The sequence below is a fragment of the Puma concolor genome, chromosome B1, assembly GCF_028749965.1.
Source record: "Puma concolor isolate L17-30 chromosome B1, mPumCon1.1.hap2, whole genome shotgun sequence".
NCBI lineage: Eukaryota > Metazoa > Chordata > Mammalia > Carnivora > Felidae > Puma > Puma concolor.
In genome coordinates, this window is record NC_141670.1 from 127,587,259 (window position 1) to 127,608,084 (window position 20,826).

General features: G+C 38.3%; 1 protein-coding gene across 11 annotated transcripts in view; it reads right to left on the reverse strand.

Moving 5' to 3' along the window:
* BMPR1B (bone morphogenetic protein receptor type 1B) overlaps positions 1-20,826 on the reverse strand; it is a 418,825-nt gene that overhangs the window by 73,217 nt on the left and 324,782 nt on the right. The window contains exon 1 of one of the 11 annotated variants that reach the window (XM_086704550.1): positions 14,271-19,869. The exons of 9 other annotated variants lie outside the window; for them this stretch is intronic. Coding sequence is in view for 1 of the 2 variants with exons in the window: in XM_086704539.1 (XP_086560665.1) it covers positions 14,271-14,274 (4 nt within the window). In the remaining variant the exon portion in view is untranslated. Of the gene's footprint in view, positions 1-14,270; positions 19,870-20,826 lie in introns of those variants that run through there. One more of the 11 variants, XM_086704539.1, reaches the window with a different exon arrangement.

The following is a 20,826-nucleotide window of genomic DNA, read 5'->3' on the forward strand; positions in this document are numbered from 1 at the left end:
AGAGACAGTGGGAGTGGGGGCGGAATGACGGGACAAACAGCCAACAATGAAGAGCGGTCGTGAATTTCCAAAATTAAACTAACAGAGTAGTCTGGAAACAACTTCCATTTCTCTTGAGCTTATTTTACACAAACTCTGTTTAAATAAACGTTGAATTTTATTCTGACACAGCCTATTAACTCAATCGATTAAGTTTGTTTTAAATTCTACTTAGGAATAATAAAACGGGGGCTGTAAAGCAAGGCAAAAAGGAATACACATAACAGAGTGATGGTACCAAACCTTAATTCCATCCTCCGTAAGGTATCTTTGGGTTGTAGGTGAAAAGCAGAAGCGTCAGCATGCACAGTACAATACCATACACCCTCCTCTCCACGAATCACCAAAACCAGGAGTGTTATCCTGAAATCTTATTAGTCTGCTCTGAGGAGATGGGTTGTCTGGTCTTGATCATAAGCGCTTTCCTGTTTCAAACACCTTCAGTTCTTTTTGCTTTAACACAGTATCAGGTCTGCCCTCATATACCCATTTTAAATCACTTCTGCTAAATTTCTAACATGTACGGAGTTCCTCCAGGCTGAAAAAAAAATGTATTGGTAATTTTGTTGCAACAGAAGAAATGAGTATTAGCCAGTGTCATAGAGGGTTATGGTCATTTACCATAAGCTGTCTTTCTCATCTGTTTTTGTTTTCGTTTTCATTAGCATCTTTGTGACATGGGTAAGCATAATTCTTGCCAAAGATACTTGAGTTCTTTGGGTCTGGCCAAACAAAGAAGAATAAAAAAAGACTAAGTAAGAACAACAATAATTATGTTAAAATGCTGCCAGGCTCAAAGCAATTTCGGGGTCCCAACACTGTACTTGATACACCCTGAATTACTTTACCAGGAAAATAAGATGGTAAGAAGAGGGGTACCTGGATGGCTCAATCAGTAGAGCATGCAACCTCTTGATCTCAGGGTTGTGAGTTCGAGCCCCACACTGGTTGTAGAGATCACTCAATAAAATCTTAAAAAAAAAAAAAAAGATGGTAGGATGATACGTTCTCTAACCTCCCTTCTTCTTCAAGCACATTCTAGTTCTACGTAACTTCTACTTTGCTTCATTCTTTCTTCATATCTACAGCATGAAAAGAGGGTACTAAATATCATATTAATAAAATATAAGAATTCCTGTTCCACCATGTATTAGTTATGCCCTTAGGCAAATTCTTAAATTTCTTTTGGTCTCAAATACTTCATAATAATAATATTTACACTTCAAGGAGGTTTTGAGAGGATCAAATAAGATGTAATCATTTATCTATACCCCATTATTTACAAATCTCATACAACGTATTCTTCAAAATGCTCATTTTATGAGTAAGAGACCTGGAGATGGGAGAGGTGATCTGCCTGAAAACAAACAAGTGAGAAACAGGCCAATGTGAGAGAGAAGCTCTGGTCTCCAAGAGCAAGAAGGACTCCTCCAGATGGCAGTTCTCGAATGTCTTGTTATCAGGACCCCTTTCATTATTAAAAATTATTGAAGACACCAAATTTTTTGTTCATGTAATTATAGTTTTCAATATTTACCATATTAGAAATTAAAACTGAATAGTTTTTAAATATATGTAATTCATTTTAAAATAATGAACTCATTTTATTTTACAACAGTCAAGATGCTTACAACCTAAGTGTCCATCAATTGATGAATGGATTAAAAAGATACATGATGGAATATTACTCAGCCATAGAAAAGGATGAGTACTTCTTATTTGTGACATGGATGGACCTAGATGGTATTTTGCTAAGTAACAGAAGTCAGACAGAGAGAGACAAATATCACATGATTCCACTTATAAGTAGAATCTAAAACATAAATGCACAAGTTTTAAAAAAGTAGAAGACAGACCCACAAATATAGAGAACACACTTATGGTTGCAAGAGAGGAAGGGTGTGAGGAGACGGGGAAATCGGGTGAAGGGGAGTGGGAGACATAGGCTTCCAGTTATGGGATGAGTAAGTCACAGCATATGGATGAAAGGCACAGCACAGGGAATATGGTCAATGGTATTGTAATAGCGTTCTATGATGACAGATGGTAGCTACACTTGTGGTAAGCACAGCATAACATACTGGGCTGTTGAATCACTATGTTGTACACCTGAAACTAGTGTAACATTGTGTGCCAACTGCAATTAAAGAAATTGTTTTAATAATGAATCTGTTTTAACATTTTTGAGAGAGAGAGAGAGAGAGAGAGAGATAGAGGGAGAACGAACAAGGGAGAGGGGCGGAAGGAGCAAAAGAATCTTAAGCGGGCTCCATGCTCAGCGCAGAGCCCAACATGACCCTGGGATCATGACCTGAGCTAGTATCAACCAACTAAGCCACCCAGGCACCCCTTAACATGTATATATATTTTTTAAATAGTGACAAAAAGTGGCACTGTTTTCCAGTTTTTCAAATCTCTTGAATGTTTAACTTAATAGAAGAAGTTGGATATCTGCCTTCTGCATTCAATCAGTCACAATATGTTGTTGTGGCAGAAATATATGAAGACTATATAGCCAGAAACACATAGCTGGAAAAGGAGGGATATTTTAATAGCCTTTTCGCATAATAGTGGTTATTCTTTGATACTACATAAAAAGTGGACAAGTAGGAGTCTTCTAAAAGTTAGATGCAATGTGGAATCTGAAACCTTATGAATGAAATTTTCATATTCTGATAAATTAAAGTCTACTTTCTATTGTGCACTTTGAATGGATTTTTTACACATGTATGAATATAAAACATGGACACTGATTGGAGAAAAATCCTGGTTCACTCAGCTAGGCAGATCAGTTCTGCAGATACAAGCTTTCCAAAGTCCTTTTTTTTTTGAAAGTTTGAGTTTTATCATTAGGAATAAATACTGTTCATTGTTTTCCTTGAAGCAACAGCCTTATTTCCCTTCATTTCTGAGACTATGTCTGTAAATACTCATAACTAAATAACCACAGTTTGTCACTCTTTCTAGTAAAAATTGTGTTTCATGAAAAAAGTCTCAAAGTCACCATTAATGTTCGGTATGCTGAAACATTTCATTATGTATACCTCACATTTGGTCACACAGAATATAAAAAGACATTTACTCAGAGGTTGGAATTTAATAAAATTAATAATTTTTATGACTTAATTCAGGATATTATTAGATGAAGCTAGCGTTTTCTGTTTGGTGTTTGGTTGGTTGGGTAGCTGTTTATTTGGTTGGCTGATTTGGTGTTTCATTGGCTGGACAGTTTGGTGGCTTGTTTTTACTGTGAGTACATGGCAGTGAAGAATATAAAATACAGTTTGGTGCCCTGTCTTGATTTGTGCTAAGATTCTACAGCGTTTCTTTTGTATCATCATTGCAAATGTTAACAATACACATTATTATTATGCTTGAAAATCATACTTTGATAACTGCCACACTGGATGAGCAACTACTGGTCATCAGAATTAGATGTAAAATTATATATATCTTAAGATAAGTTAGGAGATTTTAAGGATGGTGGAAGAGAAGGGGGTATAAGATGATTTTTAAAAGAAAAACAATTACGAAAACATGGATAAACACTGGACTCTTTTGAGATCGAAACAGAGATGTTTACTTGGAAACACTAGATTGCTCACAAAAAGTATTATGTACATCAAATACCCGTGAAAGAAATTATTACTGTCAATTTATGCTTTAATGCTCTTCACTGGTCTCTAAATGGCACAGAGTACAGAACCTTAACTGACCTAGCACCACTGACATGCTTCCAGTTATGAAACGCTGACAAACTCTTCTGCAGAAATGATTCATTAACATGAGTGTAAAACAAACACATACAGAAAGTTCACATCCTCAGGAAAGTAATCAAAAAGAGAAAACGAGTGTTCCAAATGTGGCACTAATCAGTCCTGGTTTATTTTTGTGTGTTTGCTTTGATTTGGGGTTGTAAGCCGTCACAGGTAGTATTTTTCTGTTTCTGCCATGTGTGTTGTCTTTTTCATAGGTGAACACTGAAAGGTTGACGACAGGAAGACCAGCTTTTCTCTAATTTTCACTACATCTGTTTGTGTGTTGATTTGAACTCAGTTTAAGTCTGATTTCCAAACATAGATCAGTTTTCCTTTACTTCTGCAGAAAACAACCAATTCTGAATTAAGAAAAGTCAGATTTTATATCATATAAAGGTTTTAAAGAAGGGATACACTTAGCAGAACTTTTTCCCCCTTGCCTACAAATACTATATGGAGACGGTCTCAAAGTATGTTTTCAGTACGAGGTCTGAAATGTGCTATTGTTTCACACTCAGGTGAAATATTTAGAATATTCCATCCAGAATATAAACTGCGTAAGAGTAGGAGTTATATCTCATTGGTTAACCACAATATCCTCACCGTCTAGTATAGAGTGTAGCTCCTCCCAGACATGCAATAAATTCTGTTGGCTGGGTCTGGAGAAAAACTACTCTATCACAGAAGTTTGAAGGATCACCTAATATGAGAGAACATACAAACACAATTATCTCATATATATTTATAATTACGATGTTATCTCAGGTGTGTGTGTGTGTGTGTGTGTGTGTGTGTGTGTGTGTGCGCTACTGTGATTGCTATTTGGTAAAATCGGAAACAAAATGTAAAAATTCGGCTGAATTTTTGACACTCCTTCTGCTCCCTATCCATAAAATTTTAAAACTCAAATACACACTTTGACAGAGCCAATTCAACTACATTATATTTTGGGTGAATGAGGAGTATAACATTGGAACTTGGGTTTGAGAGGAAGATTCTGAACACTGTCTCTAATTCCAGTGTAACCTGGGGGGCATTTGCGGAAGGGAGCACATGGCTTGAGACCACGCCCAGCTCAACTAAGTAGCTCTCTGTCTGTGGGAAAATACATTAGTTCCTCTAGACCTTCATGTCTCCATCTTAAAAACAGAAGTAATAATGTGTACTTCTCACATGACTGTTGGTCAGATTAAATGAAGTACTCTATAAAGCACTTAGCACAAAAAGCCAGTGACTGAGACAAAGTAAATGCCCAATAAGTGTTAGTTCACTTCATTTTATTGAAATCCAGACTTGAAACATGACAGAAAAGACTGCGACGTTTGTAATACAGAAAAGGATACACCTTTCACTCCAATTACATAAGGTATAAAGCCACTACCAAAACCCACCACCAATTTAAAGGTATACACTAGTTAAGAAATAGTCTTAAATAAAACACCTACGTCTGTTTTCCAGAGCATGATCAATGAGCTACTGGTATTCGTTACTGGTAATAACTACAGGTACTAATTCATACTTCCAATTTGGAGTCAATTTTAGCCACTCTCTACTTGTTTTATAAAAGGATTTCACTGTTTAAAAGAAAAGACATGTGGAAATTGCACTACCATGGCATGGCTCCTGCTGGTGCTGATAAACATGGCACCGTTCAAAGGAACGACCCTACAGAAAAGTATGCGTCGCATGAAGAATACCAATATTACTTACTCATAGTTGGGGTTGTTCAGTATGTCAGACCAACTTTGCCTCAGAGAACTTTCCATAAATGTCTCCTTAAAACAGCCTGGCTCGTATGCCACATTCAGTTCACTTTACATGTTGTTACTAACTGCTAAGTAACAATAGCTACTACTTTCTAACGATATTTCCTATCTTCGTAACATCTTCAACTTGGCCAGACGCTCACATGAGCATATGTGTGTGTTAAACAGATCCAGAAATTACACACCTATGCATTCAGTGACATCCACGTAAAGGGTTAATGAAGTTTTACGACTGGCCCACATTTAATCTAGCCCTTCCACTGATAGAGAATCATGCAAAGCTGGTTACATAACTTCACTGGACTCTAAGTTCCTCTTTTGTAATAGGAATAGAGTTAAAAGAATATACATGTAATATGGATATGGACACTCACTTTAAAATGTATGAAGACAATCTGAAAACTGTAGAAAATGGCTTATCAATTAACCCTTTCCTGTCTGCAAAGGCAATAATAATGTACTTTGTATGCTTCACGCAAATAAATAATGGTTGAGATAATTAACAAATGAAAGAAATACAACAATTCTTTACAGAGTACTTACCAGAGGTGAAACAACGTTCCAAGAGCTTTCACCTGTTTTCATACAATTCTTACCACAGCCCAGCAAGGCAGGTACAGTTATTCCCATGTTTATAAATGCCTAAGGCTTGGAATTAAGGTCTTCGGGTGGAGCTGAGATTTTTCACTACTCCTCATAACTGCTTAAACCAAATCACTCAATAATAATGATATTACTCAATAATAATGAGGAGGAGGAGTAGAAGGATCAGTCATCATCACCCTCAGCACCTGTGTGTAGCTTTGGTTTCTTTTCCCCCCATAGCAAGGACAGGTTTTCCTATTTCTGCCATGTTCCCTTATGGCAAAATATGAGCTATTGGCTGGAGTCCCTCCTTTCTATCCTCTTTATCCCTGTCCCTAATCAGTACTACTGCAGTACTCTCTGATCTCTCTCCCACTTCTATGATCCGTTATTTGCACTGCTGCCTTCTAAAAATAACAACACACATGCATGAACTTGCAAAACCAAAAAGCTAAGCAAAAAACTCTAATGGTTCTAAAGTTCTTAAGAAGCCATTCAAGGTTCTTCATGAATTGATTCAACCTATCTTCCCAGCTTTCTCTCCTCCCATGGTCTGCTCCCTGTCCATACCTTACTCTTATTATGTTCACCGTGTTATTCATAATCCCATGCCTTTGTTCATAATAATCTTCCAGCCTGTAACAGCATCCCTCTCCTTCACCATCTATGTTATATTGCCCAAACAGAAATATGAGTCGCTGTGTAACCTCACAATATACCTCCAAGAATCTCCATTTCCTCATCAGTAAAATGAGGATAACAACAGTATTTGCTTATTCATCTACATAAAATGGTTACAACAGTTCCTTTAGCAGAGTTTGCCCCATATAAGTGTGAACAATTTCTAGATTATTATTAGCTGAAATTTGTGACCAAGAATTTCATTATCTGGGGCACCTGGTTGGCTCAGTCGGTTGGGTGTCTGACTTTGGCTCGGGTCATGATCTCACTGTTTCCAAGTTCGAGCCCCACATTGGGCTCTGTTCTGACAGCTCAGAGCCCGGAGCCTGTTTCAGATTCTGTGTCTCCTTCTGTTTCCCTGCCCACCCCCCGCTGGTGTTCTGTCTCTCTCTGTGTCTCTCCAAAATAGATAAAACATTAAAATTTTTTTTAAAAAAAGAATTTCATTATTTGATCCGAACTGGCCTATATATTCATCCAACTCTGATTTCAGCTTTTGTGAATCTTTGAAGGAAAGTTTTCAAGTATAAAATCATATTTAAAAAAACAAAAAATTAGGGGCACCTGGGTGGCTCAGTCAGTTAAGCATCTGACTTCGGCTTAGGTCATGATTTCCCAGTTTGTGAGTTTGAGCCCTGCATCGGGCTCTGTGCTGACAGCTCAGAGCCTGGAGCCTGCTTTGGATTCTGTGTCTCCCTCTCTCTCTGCCCCTTCCCGCTCATGCTCTGTCTCTCACTCTCTCTCAAAAGTGAATAAACATTAAAAAAATTTTTTAACTAGATTACTTTATAACTTTTCAAAGTAGTTTATATGAGCAAATACAACCATTATAATAATGGACTAAAAGGCAAGCTAACTGTAAGACCTTCTTGAGTACACTACTAATGAAGTCAAACTGGATTCCTGCAAAGCACAAAATAAGCTAGTCCCTCCATGCAAAGCACCAGTTCATCCCAAAATTTTACTACATATACAATGAAATGAGTGTTATAAATTAAGGTAGGACTCTTGGGAAGAGACAAGCCCATTCGCTGAACATTTTCATTTCTTCATACAACTTAAGAAACCTTTCTGCATGCTCTCTGAACATTTTGCTATTCACACACACACACACACACACACACACACGCACACAAATTAAGCCTGTTTTACAGTCACAGAACATTCACAGTTCAGCATCTGTGTCTGCTCTTCATTCTCTCTTTGCATTAGCCAACTTAACAACTTGGACGCTGTGGCTCTTGCTGTCTTCAACTGGAAAGCAAATGGACATCGGGGTTCTGACAGCAGCTGGGAGAAGCAACCTATGGACTACACTGAGCCGGGAGACAGAAGCCTTATTATGGCATACACCAAGAAGCAGACTCATCAGTACCCATGCGCTGAGTGCCTACCTGGAAAATACAGAAATAATGAGTCGTGCTTTCTAAGCTAAAGACTTTGCACTCCCAAATGAGGACTGGATTGCTAAGAACTGTAAAGGCAAATTTAACATCAATCAAAACTAGGGGTAAATACCCAATGTATAAAACAGCCATTAAATGGTAAAAGGATTATAATATAGTATGAGGGTCGTTACTAATACTGTATCACGCGCACATAACAAGTGAAAATAAAGCCTCCCTATGATGCATCTGAAACACTGAAGAATAAGTCACAGAAGATTCATCAGCATCTTCTCAAAAATCATAAATCTACCAATCACTTCTCCAACAGAGAATAATTATTAGAAGTGAAAGTTTACGCAGTTGCTGTGAAACAGATCTAACGCCTTGCATACACTGAGAGAAGAGCAGTAAAAATTCCAGTGGAAATAATGACTAATTATTATTAAATGTGTGACGTTTGTTTTAAAGATAAGTTTTGGACTTAAACAACAGCAACTCAGTACTTCACAAAGACAAATGTAATCTTATGACCGACCCATAGTGAGTAAAGTAGGATGCTAAATTACTTAAGAATAAGTGGGGATATTCTTTAGAGGAATATATTTATCAACAGAACTACCAAGGTTTGGTTTCCAGGTCAGTGCTTATATCTGCCAAGTGTTAAGCCCACAGAAAGAGAAATACACAAATTCATGCTTTAGTACTTCTCTGCTCATCACAACACATACTTCTATTTCAGACCAGATCTGGCATGTTCAGGGTCACATACTTCTATTTCATATTTAAAATAATGATTGGGGTGCCTGGGTGGCTCAGTTGGCTAAGCGTCCGACTTCGGCTCAGGTCATGATCTTGCAGTTTGTGAGTTTGAGCCCTGCATTGGGCTCTGTGCTGACAGCTCGGAGCCTGGAGCCTACTTCGGATTCTGTTTCCTTGTCTCTCTCTGCCCCTCTCCTGCTCTCTCTCTCTCTCTCTCAAAAATAAACATTAAAAAACAATGAACAGGCATGTCTAGGCCACTATTTGATTCTATGCCCACATATTTATTTCCATTACCAAATAACAATGATTTATATGGAGTAACAGCAAAAGTGGTATAATTGCTCTTGCTTCAAAAAGCTCGACTTTAGCAATTTCTCATTCATAAAAGCCTATGTTTTTGAAAGTGATCTAAGGCATTCTTATATTCTGTGGGTCATCTTTGGACCAAGAGAACAACTGCAGCCCAAGGAACCTGGAAGTGGCAGGACACAGGATCTTGCGGTGCTGGGAATAAAGAATGGAGAAAAATTGAAAAAAAAAAAGGAAACTAAAACACTACCCATCAGAAGTGAAGATTCATTCACAAACTATTCTTTTGCACCACCTCAGCCAGGGGGAAACAAAGACCTTTCCGAAGGGCCAAAGAAGTGTAAAGTGAAAGGAAAAAATTCTCAAGGCCAAAAAAACCAGTGTGTCAGGCACAATCCTAAGTGTTTTTCATGTATTAACTCAGGTGATTTGTCTAACGAGCTTATGAGTCATGTAGCACCATTTCCGCCTAAATTACAATGCAGAAACTGAGGCACTGAGAACTTGCTCAAGGTCATAAAGCTAGAAAGAGTTGAAACTGAAATTTAAACACAAAAAATCTGACTCGGGGAGCGCCTGGGTGGCTCAGTCGGTTAAATGCCCAACTTTGGCTCCTGTCATGATCTCAAGGTCCATGAATTCCAGTCCTGCATTGGGTTCTGTGCAACAGCTCAGAGCCTGGAACCTGCTTCAGATTCTGTGTCTCCCACTCTCTCTTCCCCTCCCCTGCTCATGCTCTCTCTCTCTCAAAAGTAAACATTAAAACAATAAATAAAAATAAAATAAAATAAAATAAAATAAAATAAAATAAAATAAAATAAAATAAAATAAAATTAATCTGACTCTGAAATCTGATCTACACATTAGGTGACATATAAAAGCAAGGTTTCCTAGTATTTTCAGAAAACAAAACAAAACAACACTCACCAAGACAATAGTCCATACAAAAGTAAAGTCATCATGTAAAAAATCAAACATGTCTATTATATTCAAACTACTATCTAGATTCATTTTTTAAAGACCAAATCTCAGTTGATTTGCAGAGCATTTCTGACTTGACAGTTCACAAAAATGAAACAGAAATGTGAGTTTCTACTTGCCACAATGTTCTGCTTTGGCCTTAGAAGTGTTCTTAACTCTTTTCCTTTAAAATGAATGTTAATGAGCCCTTAATAGTCAAAGGACTTCATAAATATTCATTAAACATCAAGAGAAGTTGTGTTTCCTTTCCCTAAAAGCTCAAAAAGAAAATAGTTAAGACTCCATAATGGAATAAGCATGAAGAAAGATTAAGTGGAACTGTAAGTATTCAGTTTTGTGTTAGACATTTATCGGAATGGTTCACATCATTAAAAAACTTAAAAAAAAAATTCTTAGTGTGGAGATACTTTTATTTTTGCTCTTATAAGAGGTTCTCCATAGTATCACCTCGGTTAGAGATATTTCCATTTTTATCTTTCATCCAATTCTGAATGATTCAAAGCATTTCACCAACTCTTCACGATGCCTTCTGCACCACTGAACAGTAAAATGGCTATGATGATGTGAGGAAATGATTTTGATCTAAATCAACAGGGCAGGTCCAGCTATTATGAAAGTGCCATAAACCTTCTTTATTTAAAAAAAAAAAAGTTTCACACTGGATTTGAGTCTTCAAAGAATGCATTCGCCAAACTGTTATATTTTACATCAATCCTATACAGCAGTCAGGGAATATTATCACACAGATAGATTTCTCCTGATGAAACCATAGCCTTAAATGTTTCCTAGGTGCCAAAGCAGGGAGATGGCCATAAGACACCATGGCAATGCCAGTGTCCCCAGGGTCATCTTAGGAAATACAAATGGCCTGGCAAGTCCAGTATTTTTTTTTTTCAACGTTTATTTATTTTTGGGACAGAGAGAGATGGAGCATGAACGGGGGAGGGGCAGAGAGAGAGGGAGACACAGAATCGGAAACAGGCTCCAGGCTCCGAGCCATCAGCCCAGAGCCTGACGCGGGGCTCGAACTCCCGGACCGCGAGATCGTGACCTGGCTGAAGTCGGACGCTCAACCGACTGCGCCACCCAGGCGCCCCGCAAGTCCAGTATTAACTCACTGAGAACAAATCTCTCCAAAACCAACCACAGCTGATTCACTGAATCAGGCTAAAAAATGCACCTAGAAAAGAGGAAAAAATGTATTTGCTACTTGCAGATATACAGCAACAATTTTTCCTCTTTTCTCTTAGTATTTTTATGTCTTCAACTAAAAAAGATAAACATACAGTTTTCTATAAAGGTATCCCCACAAAGTCTAGGAATTATGAAAGTAACTACCTTGCCATTATCAGGCAACCATAAATAAGAGACACATCAGTCATATTTGGAGAAGGTAGGACATAAATATTAAGTTGAGAAAATCGGTGTGCTTTTTAATAGGATCCCTAGTCTATAATTTCCAGTATGAGCCAAATTCAGAATTATTAAATCATTTAAATGATTTTTAATAAATAATCAGATAAATTTCATGTTTTTTTAAGTTTATTTCTCTATCTTGAGACAGACAGAGGCGGCACAAGTGGGGAAGGGGCAGAGAGAGAGGAGAGAGAGAGAGAATCCCAAGCAGGCTCAGCACTACCAGCACAGAGCCTGAGGCAGGGCTCAAACCCATGAAGCTGCAAGATCATGATCTAAGCTGAAACCAAGAGTCAGATGTTTAACTGACTGAGCCACCCAGGCACTCCAGATAATTTTTGTTTTGTACTTGACTCTAAAATGTCAAAATAATCCAAATTACACTTTTAAATTCTTAAAATCATTTCCCCAGTTGCCTTGTACTTCTCACTTGCTGAAATGTGCGTGGGACTGGGTATAGGTGGGATAAAGAGAGTCCTTACGTGCTTGTAAGGACTATTTAATAGGCTACACTTTGTGGCTAAATAATTGTGTTTATAAGGACACTCGTGCTTTTTCAAATAAAAACCAAAATTTTGCTTACCTACCGTGCCCAATAAACAAAAACATTTTACATTGCTGGAATTCAGAAACAAATAGCACAAAACAGTGGCTTACAATTATGATAGAAGAATAAAATAATGCAACTCAGAGGCAAAAAATGCTAGATTTTTTTGTGATTATCTACAAGATAATGACTGTTTTAAAGACTAAGTTTATACTGGTTCATGACTTTATGATTATTATACTACCACCTTCATGATGAATATACATTGTGAAATAAATTTTAAAAAGGAAAGAAAAATAAAAAGAAAGTATACGCTTCTCTTAATTTCTGCTTACTAATTTAAAGTTCAGAATAAGAAACTCAATTGTAGTCTCACATAGTTTGCTTCACTACACATGAGAAATGTCTTTGTGGATGTTAACATCAAAAAAACTTGGCTTTTTTTTCTTGATTTGATAATACTTTATTTTGGTCTTATTAGGGGTTATCTGCCTCCTATCTTCTATTTTAGATACCCAAAATGTCTTACCTTATGCTGAATCCACAAAGCATGTTTAAAATGTTTACTGATTAAATGAATTTGAACAGATTTAAAATAAATTCTTGCGATGGTTAATTTTATGTGCCAACATGACACAGTTATATAGGGTACCCAGATATTTGGTCAAACATTATTCTGGTATTTCCATGGGTGGGGGGTGTTTTGTGATGAGCTTAACATTTACACCGATAGACTGTGTAAAGCAGATTGCCCTCTCTAATACAAATGGGCCTCACCCAATCAGCTGAAGACCTCAATAGGACAAAAAACCCTGACTCTTCCCCAGATAACAGAGAATTCTCCCTGCCTTCAAGCTGAGACATCAGGTTTTTCCTGCATGCAAACTCAAGTGAAACATCAGCTCTTTCCAGGTCTCAAGCCTGCCCAGTTGCTCAGATGGGAACTACACCACTGGCTCTACTCGGTCTCCAACTTGCCGAATACAGATCTTGGGGCTTGGCTCTCTTTTTCCAGAGAACCCTAATACAGCTATTTCTAGTTTTCAAAGCTTCCTTAAATACCCAGGCTTCTTTTAAGTAAATATAAAGTGTTTTTTTAAAGTGTATTTATCTTTGAGAGGGAGGGAGTGAGGTAGAGAGAGAGAGACAGAAAGCAGGGGAAGGGCAGAGAAACAGAGAATCCCAAGCAGGCTCTGCGCTGAGAGTAGAGTAGAGCTCTACCTGGGGCTTGAACTCACAAACTGAGATCATGACCTGGTCTGAAAGCAAGAGTCAGACATTTAACCAAATGACTGAGTCATCCAGGCGCCCCAAATGTTCTTTTAATTAAATACCAAGTGTCTTGGGCCCCTGAATTGTGGTTCTCAGAATTTCCTCCAGCTAATGAAGAATCATAATTTCACTGTCAGCGATAGATCTCATGCATGTAGTGAGAACCCATGCTCTATTGACAGTTACAGGCGGTGTAGCCCATAATGTCTCGGCACCCTGGTGAGTATCCAATGCAAGCTAGGACTATGAGATCATTAACATCTTATTAGTGTAATGCGAAGTGTCAACATGAGATTAAATACCAAGGATTAAATTCAAATAACAAGATTTCCTCCAAAGCTAAGGTGCACTCACCAACTATGAGAAGATCTCAGATCAGACAACATGATTTTGTTTGCATTTCTATAATTTCCTTGGGCAGTATCTTTCCCCTCTCTTATCCTCTACTGGCCTAGAGATTTGTATATAGTAATCTTTTCCAACAGTGTTGGCCCCTTGGGAAATCAAATTGTTTAATAAATTTCTAGGTTGAAGACCAGTTCAAAACACTCAACTCTCTACTAAATAAGGTAATAAAAATCACCAGAGGTATAAAAGCTATTGGCAAAAATCTAAGCTTCAAAATACATGAAAAAATGTTGGTGACGAGCACAACCACTTAAAATTTATATTACTAAACAGATAAATATATGCCAGAAATCTTACTTGAAACATTTAGACATTTTTTTTATTACATGCATTCTGGATGTTTTACTAAAGAACTTACTCATTTCCGGTGAATAAAGAGGGGAAAAAAGTACTTCAACATGTTTTCAATAAAAGAAGATGGCTGTGAAAGTAAAACACAGAGTCTGAGGCTGGCCAGAAGAAGCTAAAGGTAAATTCTTTGTACTCCAGAGGTACTCAGACACTTCATCCTAAGATAAATGCCTTTTTCATTCTTTCAAAATGTGCCAACAAAAATGAATCAAGGATATATTTTTTTTCTTTTTGTTTTTTTCAAGGTTTTCTCTTCCTAAGTCTTTCTAAAATAGTCAAGGAAAGAAATAGTGACAACAGTTAAGAACTCCTATGCTCGTATAGCAACACAGAGTAATATATGGTTTTTCCCGGTTTGATTTTTGTGAGGTCACTACCTCAAGGCACAACTGCCTTACAAGGCACTAGTGATCCCCAAGTACCCTTTTCTGAGCTGTAGTCCTGCACAGTCAATGGACTCCTGGACCTCTCTCATTTCCTGCTAAGCGGTCTTGCCGATACACCAAACTAAACATATTTAAATCCTAAGTCCTTCCTCCTTCCTGAAGCTTCTCCACCGTATTGCCTTCCCATCTACACCTGTTCCATCTTTGGCATCTCTCTGACAAATATAACCATGAAATCCCAGCTGCCAAAGCCAAAATCCTGAGACTCTGCTTACAGGTCTCCCTCTCTCTGATCCATCATACCCAATCCATCAACAACACAATCATTTTACTCTCCTACAGCTTCTGTAATCCTTCCTTAACTCTCCACTGATGCTGTTAAAAGATGACAAATGTGGGGCGCCTGGGTGGCGCAGTCGGTTAAGCGTCCGACTTCAGCCAGGTCACGATCTCGCGGTCCGTGAGCTCGAGCCCCGCGTCAGGCTCTGGGCTGATGGCTCGGAGCCTGGAGCCTGTTTCCGATTCTGTGTCTCCCTCTCTCTCTGCCCCTCCCCCGTTCATGCTCTGTCTCTCTCTGTCCCAAAAATAAATAAAAAACGTTGAAAAAAAATTAAAAAAAAAAAAAAGATGACAAATGTGGCCTTCTTCATTTTTTACCTGGTTGCCTACACTAAGCTCCTAATTTCTGTTCTCTAGCCCCACCTTCCTTCAACCACCTTTACACTATAGCCAGAATTACATTTTCTAAAATACACATTCGTTCACTTGCTTAACTCAGCAGTTATTTACTGGGCACCTACCAGGTATCAAGGCTCTGTGGGCCCAACGATGGAAGAGTGGAGAGAAACAGACACAATTCTCTGCCCTGACAAAGTTTATAGCTACTGGAGTAAAGGAGAGAGAATCAAAATAAACCTGAAAGCATCTTAATTATGCTAGGTGCTATGGAGAGAAATGCAGCAGGGAAGGGGGAGAGAATATGCTAGGGGTGGTTGTTATTTTAAAATGGATGGTCAGAAATACCTCAGTGCAGAAGTAATTTTTGAGAAGGGAAAGGTGAAGAGAGTCACCTATGGAAAGGAAGAGTGCTCCAAACAGAGCAAAGAACAAGCAAGAGCCCTGAGGTGAAAGTGCCCCTGGAGTCCTTGAGGAACAGAGAGTACCAGCTTATCCAACACCAGGAACAGTAGTAGGAAGTGAAGGTGGGGTCAGATCCTAGAGCCTCTTGTTGGATGAAACTTTAACTCCACTTGCTATCCCGCGATCAGACTACATAGGGCACAAATAAAAGTAGTTAGCCAGAGGCACCTGGGTGGCTCAGTCGGCTAAGCATCCAACATCCGCTCAGGTCATGATCTCATGGTTCATGAGTTCGAGCCCTGCATCAGGCTCTGTGCTGACAGCTCAGAGCCTGGATGGAGCGTGCTTCAGATTCTGTGTCTCCCTTTCTCTCTGCCTCTCCCCTGCTTATGCTCTGTCTGTCTGTCTGTCTCTCTCAAAAATAAATAAACATTGAAAAAAAAGTAGCAAACCAGTTAGAAAATTGCTGTGGTAATTAAGGCAGACATTGATGGAGGTTTGATGGCTGGTAGTAGTAGAGGTGATGGGAAGTGGTCCAACTGAAGATATATTTTGAAGGTACTGTCACAACCTTAGGTTCCCAGGAAGGTAGAGCCTAAGACAACTGCGTGCATAGAAGTAGTTTATTTGGGAAGGTCATCCCAGGAAGCAGGAGTGCAGGACCAAGGCTATGAAACAGGGAAGGGGAAAATGGCAATCTGAGGATGAGTTATCTAGTTCGCTCCCACTAAAGGTATTATGACATGAGTTTCAGTGTATCCGTCCTGAGGAACAAAGAAGTGCTCATCTCTCAGTTCCTATCCCGCCCACCGGTCACGTCTGGCCCATGGTAGCTAGCTGCCCCTTCCTTGCAAGCTGTGCAGAATGGCTCCTGCCAGAGTCTCCCATGCTACATCAGAGAGGCTGCAAGGCAAGAGTTTGAGAGGTAAGACAGTATCAAAATCCACCATCAGAAAGCAGGGCCACGCCTCCATGGAACTGGTTGCTACAACTGTGGCAGTGCTAAGGGGTGGTTCCAAGAGGATTCTGAAGTGGTACCCAGGGGTGCACAGTATAGACAGTGTGAAAATAATTCTCCAAATGGACTGTATGTTTTATGTGAGAGATAAAGAAAAGCTAAGAATAATACCACAGGTTTTATCCTAATAACTACAAGGATGGAACCGCAATTAACTGAAAGGGAAGACCACAGGAAATAGGATTATGTTACTTCCTCCTTAAAAGCCAGTCATGGAGCCATATGATCCACTGGAAGAGTATGTGCTTCCTAGCTTGGGTCCACACACACCTTCAGCTTCCATCCCCTGCTTACAACCTCCAATTAGCCACACACTACCTCTAGTCTCCAACCCAGCAGTTATGCTCAACTTGGCAATCCTCTGGCCGCACCACACTCTCTCAGGTGTCTCTGGGATTTTGGTCATGTTAGTTCCTCTGTCTACAATCTGTTTACTTCTTTTCTTTCCCAGATAACTTTTTAGTTGCCAACTCAGCTGATCCCTCCTTTTAAGTCAGATACATATCTATCTGTTCCCAAAGTATTCTTTGTATTTTTCTGCCTCCCCTCCAGAATGCGACCAGGGAATATTTTCCTTGCGTTCACAGGGCACATTACAATATTGGAAGACACTAGGTGTGTAATAGAAGTATGATAAATGAAGGAATAAATTAATGGCTTCTCCAAGTCACTATATGTTTATTTTAGAGATACAATATCCATGCCCCAAACCATCTTTCCATACTATTTCAATATTTTAATACACCACCTCATCCTCTGACACACTGAAAGTTACGTGTAAAGTCACATCAGTATTTAGTAGCAGGCCAACAATTAAAACTTAATTTTTCTGACTCCTATCAGAAAAGGCTACTGCTTTTTCCCAGATCGCTAACTCCTGGACAATAAGCCTAATAAGCTCTAGGATATATTATAGGATTAGGTTGCTAAAGAGTAAAAATTCCTGTGGCATTTTAATACCAATTTTCCATTTAAACTTACAAATAAGACCATCTAGAAGTAAAAGAAAATTGTCCTTGAGAATTTTAAATCTTAATGACTCTTAAGGAGAGGTATAATATAATCTGATTTTATGTAGTTGGTCCCATCCCATCTCAGACATACAGGTAAAAGATCTTTTTCAACATGGCTATTACCTATAAAACTAAATGATGTATTTAGTTAATGCTATTGATACAGGGAAGAGACCAGTAAACTTCTCATAGTACTTTCTTGGCTTCATTTCATTTGACTTCTGATGGAAAATATGAGCACATTAGTTTTAGATTCCATATAGGTCTCTGTCGGGTAAACTTCTTGGCCGACTGGATTTTCTAAACCTAGTCCTTTTCACTTGGAACAAATGTGTTATTCCAGAAGATGCCAATACATCATGTGTTACTGATACATAACAAGATTAAGGGGAAAAATGAAAACACTTAAAATGCAAAACATAGTTGGGAAAAGAATTACACAGTAAAGTGACCAGGGGAATGCCCTCAGCCATTTTCTACAATTATGTGGATAATATCTTCAGGATTTAAGAGTACACCTAGGTCCTATTAAATCTGCAAAATGTTGTAAGTTTAGGGATTAAAATGGCATACAAAAGAAAGCATCATTTTATAATTTTCAGTGAATAAAAACCACTTGTTTGAAACTTCCAAAGTCCTATTAAATGATTAAACGACTCTCATGTTTAGTCACAAGAAAGTACAAACTAATATACTCTTCTGACGTGTGGATCAAATCAGATCACCAGACACTGGCATTTTTATACTTTCCTGACCTAAAATTCCTTTACTAGAAGAGTAAGGCAGAAGATTCTGCTATCTAACTAAAACACTCATCATCCAGAACTCTGCTCACAAATCTTCCATGAATTCCCACTGCATATGGGATAAAGTTCAAGTTTACTCACCTGGCATTGAAAAAGCAACATAATTCAGTCCAGTGGTTCTCAAACTTCAGCCCCACGTCAGTATAACCTGGAGGGCTTGTCAGAACACAGATTTCTGGACCGATCCCCTGAGGTTTTTTTGTTCAGTAAATCTGGGGTAGGACACCAAAATTTACTTTCAATAGGTTCCCATGTAATGCTGATACAGGTCCACAATGTGACAACCACTGCCCAGTCACAATCTAGTTTTTGGATGCTAATTTCCATTCCCCTACACAAACTTCCCATCCTTTGATTTTGTTTAAACTATTCCTGTTGCTCTTATATCTATGGGCTCTCAAGTTAAAAGACAGAACTTTTAGTTAACCTGTACTCTCCAGGGCAACTGTATTTCAACTGTATTTGAATGCTGTCCCAACTATAGTCCAGCTTTAGCATCACTTGTTATTAATACTCTGATGTACAAACCTCAAGGCCCTGAGGTCGTTTTCCCGCCTTAACAATGGTCATGGCCCTGAGTGGGAGAAGCATGAAACAATATTCTGGGAAAATGTTTTTGTTATGACTATGAGCTCCTCCTATCTGAGAAGGGCTTGTCACTGCGGGCAATTTCCCAACCACTCTAACCCCATGACAGGAAAGGCGATTCTGCTACATTAACAAGTAGAAAAGTAATGGGCACCTCTGATTCAGACATGAGCCCTCCTGGATCATAGACATGCTCTCTTTCCCCCAAGACAATCTTGTAATCTGCGCAGGGAAAGTTCATGATAAAGGTTCAGAAGCAAATCAGCAGATTCCCAGAAGGCCCAGACTCAGGATTATGAACAGCAGCTGTCCCAAGAAGATAGCTTTTCCCCCTTAATTGAGCAAGCAAGGTTGCAGGTGGACTACCCTGCAAAGTTTTTAGTAAAGGAAAAATGATCTGATTTCAACCAGAATGAATGGTACCTCTTAATCACAAAGAATTTTCTCATAAACCAACTAATAAAATGACTAAACTGCCTCACTAAATTTTGGATTTCAGAGAGAATATATGATTATAATTGATACCAGAAAAAGCAAACAATAATCAGTATGGGAGCCCTAATTCAATATTTCATTTGTAAAGAGTCTTTTCTGGAGCCAAAGGCTTTAATTATTAGGGAAAAAGGAAAACCCATTATGCTTTCTAGCTACAAGGGGATGGAGTGGATATGTACTTAATTTTGTTTCTGGTTATCTCTTTTGTTATATAAAATTCCACAAATATACAAAAAAAGTTAGAGAATACTATGTTCTTACAACTGATTTTTATAAAATCTTAAAGATTTCATCACTAAAGAATAAAATATTATGGAAGAAAGCCACAAGTATCAATCCGTTTTTTCCTTTATTCCCCATTATCCTAATTTTGCTACTTCTCACTTCTAGGAATACTTTGGAGCTTTATAGAAATATAATCCACATGCCAAAAAATTCACCCATGCAACATCTTCAATTCAATGCTTTTTAGTATAGGTACAAAGTTGTGCAACCATATCACAAGCTGGTATTAGAACACTTTCATTACCCCCAAAATAAGGACCATACCCATTAACAATCACTCCCCATTCCTGTCCCCAGCCCCCACCCCAGACAAATTATGGCTACCAACCTGCTTTCCATCTGTATAGCTTTACCTATTCTGGACTTTTCATATAAATAAAACAATATATATATGGTCTTTGCTTCTGGCTTCTTTCATTTAGCATAATGTTTTCAAAGTTTATTCATACTATAGCACATAGCATGTATCAGTTCTTCATTTGGTTTTACTGCTGAGTAATAATATTCTATTATACAGATAAACAACACTCTACCTACTCACCAGCTGATGGACAGTTGGGTTGTTTTCACTTTCCGTCTATTATTAATGATGCTATTATGAACATCTACATACAAGTTTTTTTGTGGACACTAGGTTCTCATTTTGTTTAAGATATATACCTAGGAGTGAAACTTCTGGGTCTCAGGGTAACTAAATGTTTAACCCTTTGAGGAAATGCCAGACTGTTTTCCAAAATGGCTGTACCATTTTACATCCCAGAAGTAGTATATGAGGGTTCCAATTTCTCCACAGCCTCACCAACACTTGTTATTATCTTTTGCTTAGAGCCATCTGAGTGGAAGTACAACCCCCTGTGGTTTTGATTTGAGTTTCACTGATAACTAGTTGTAT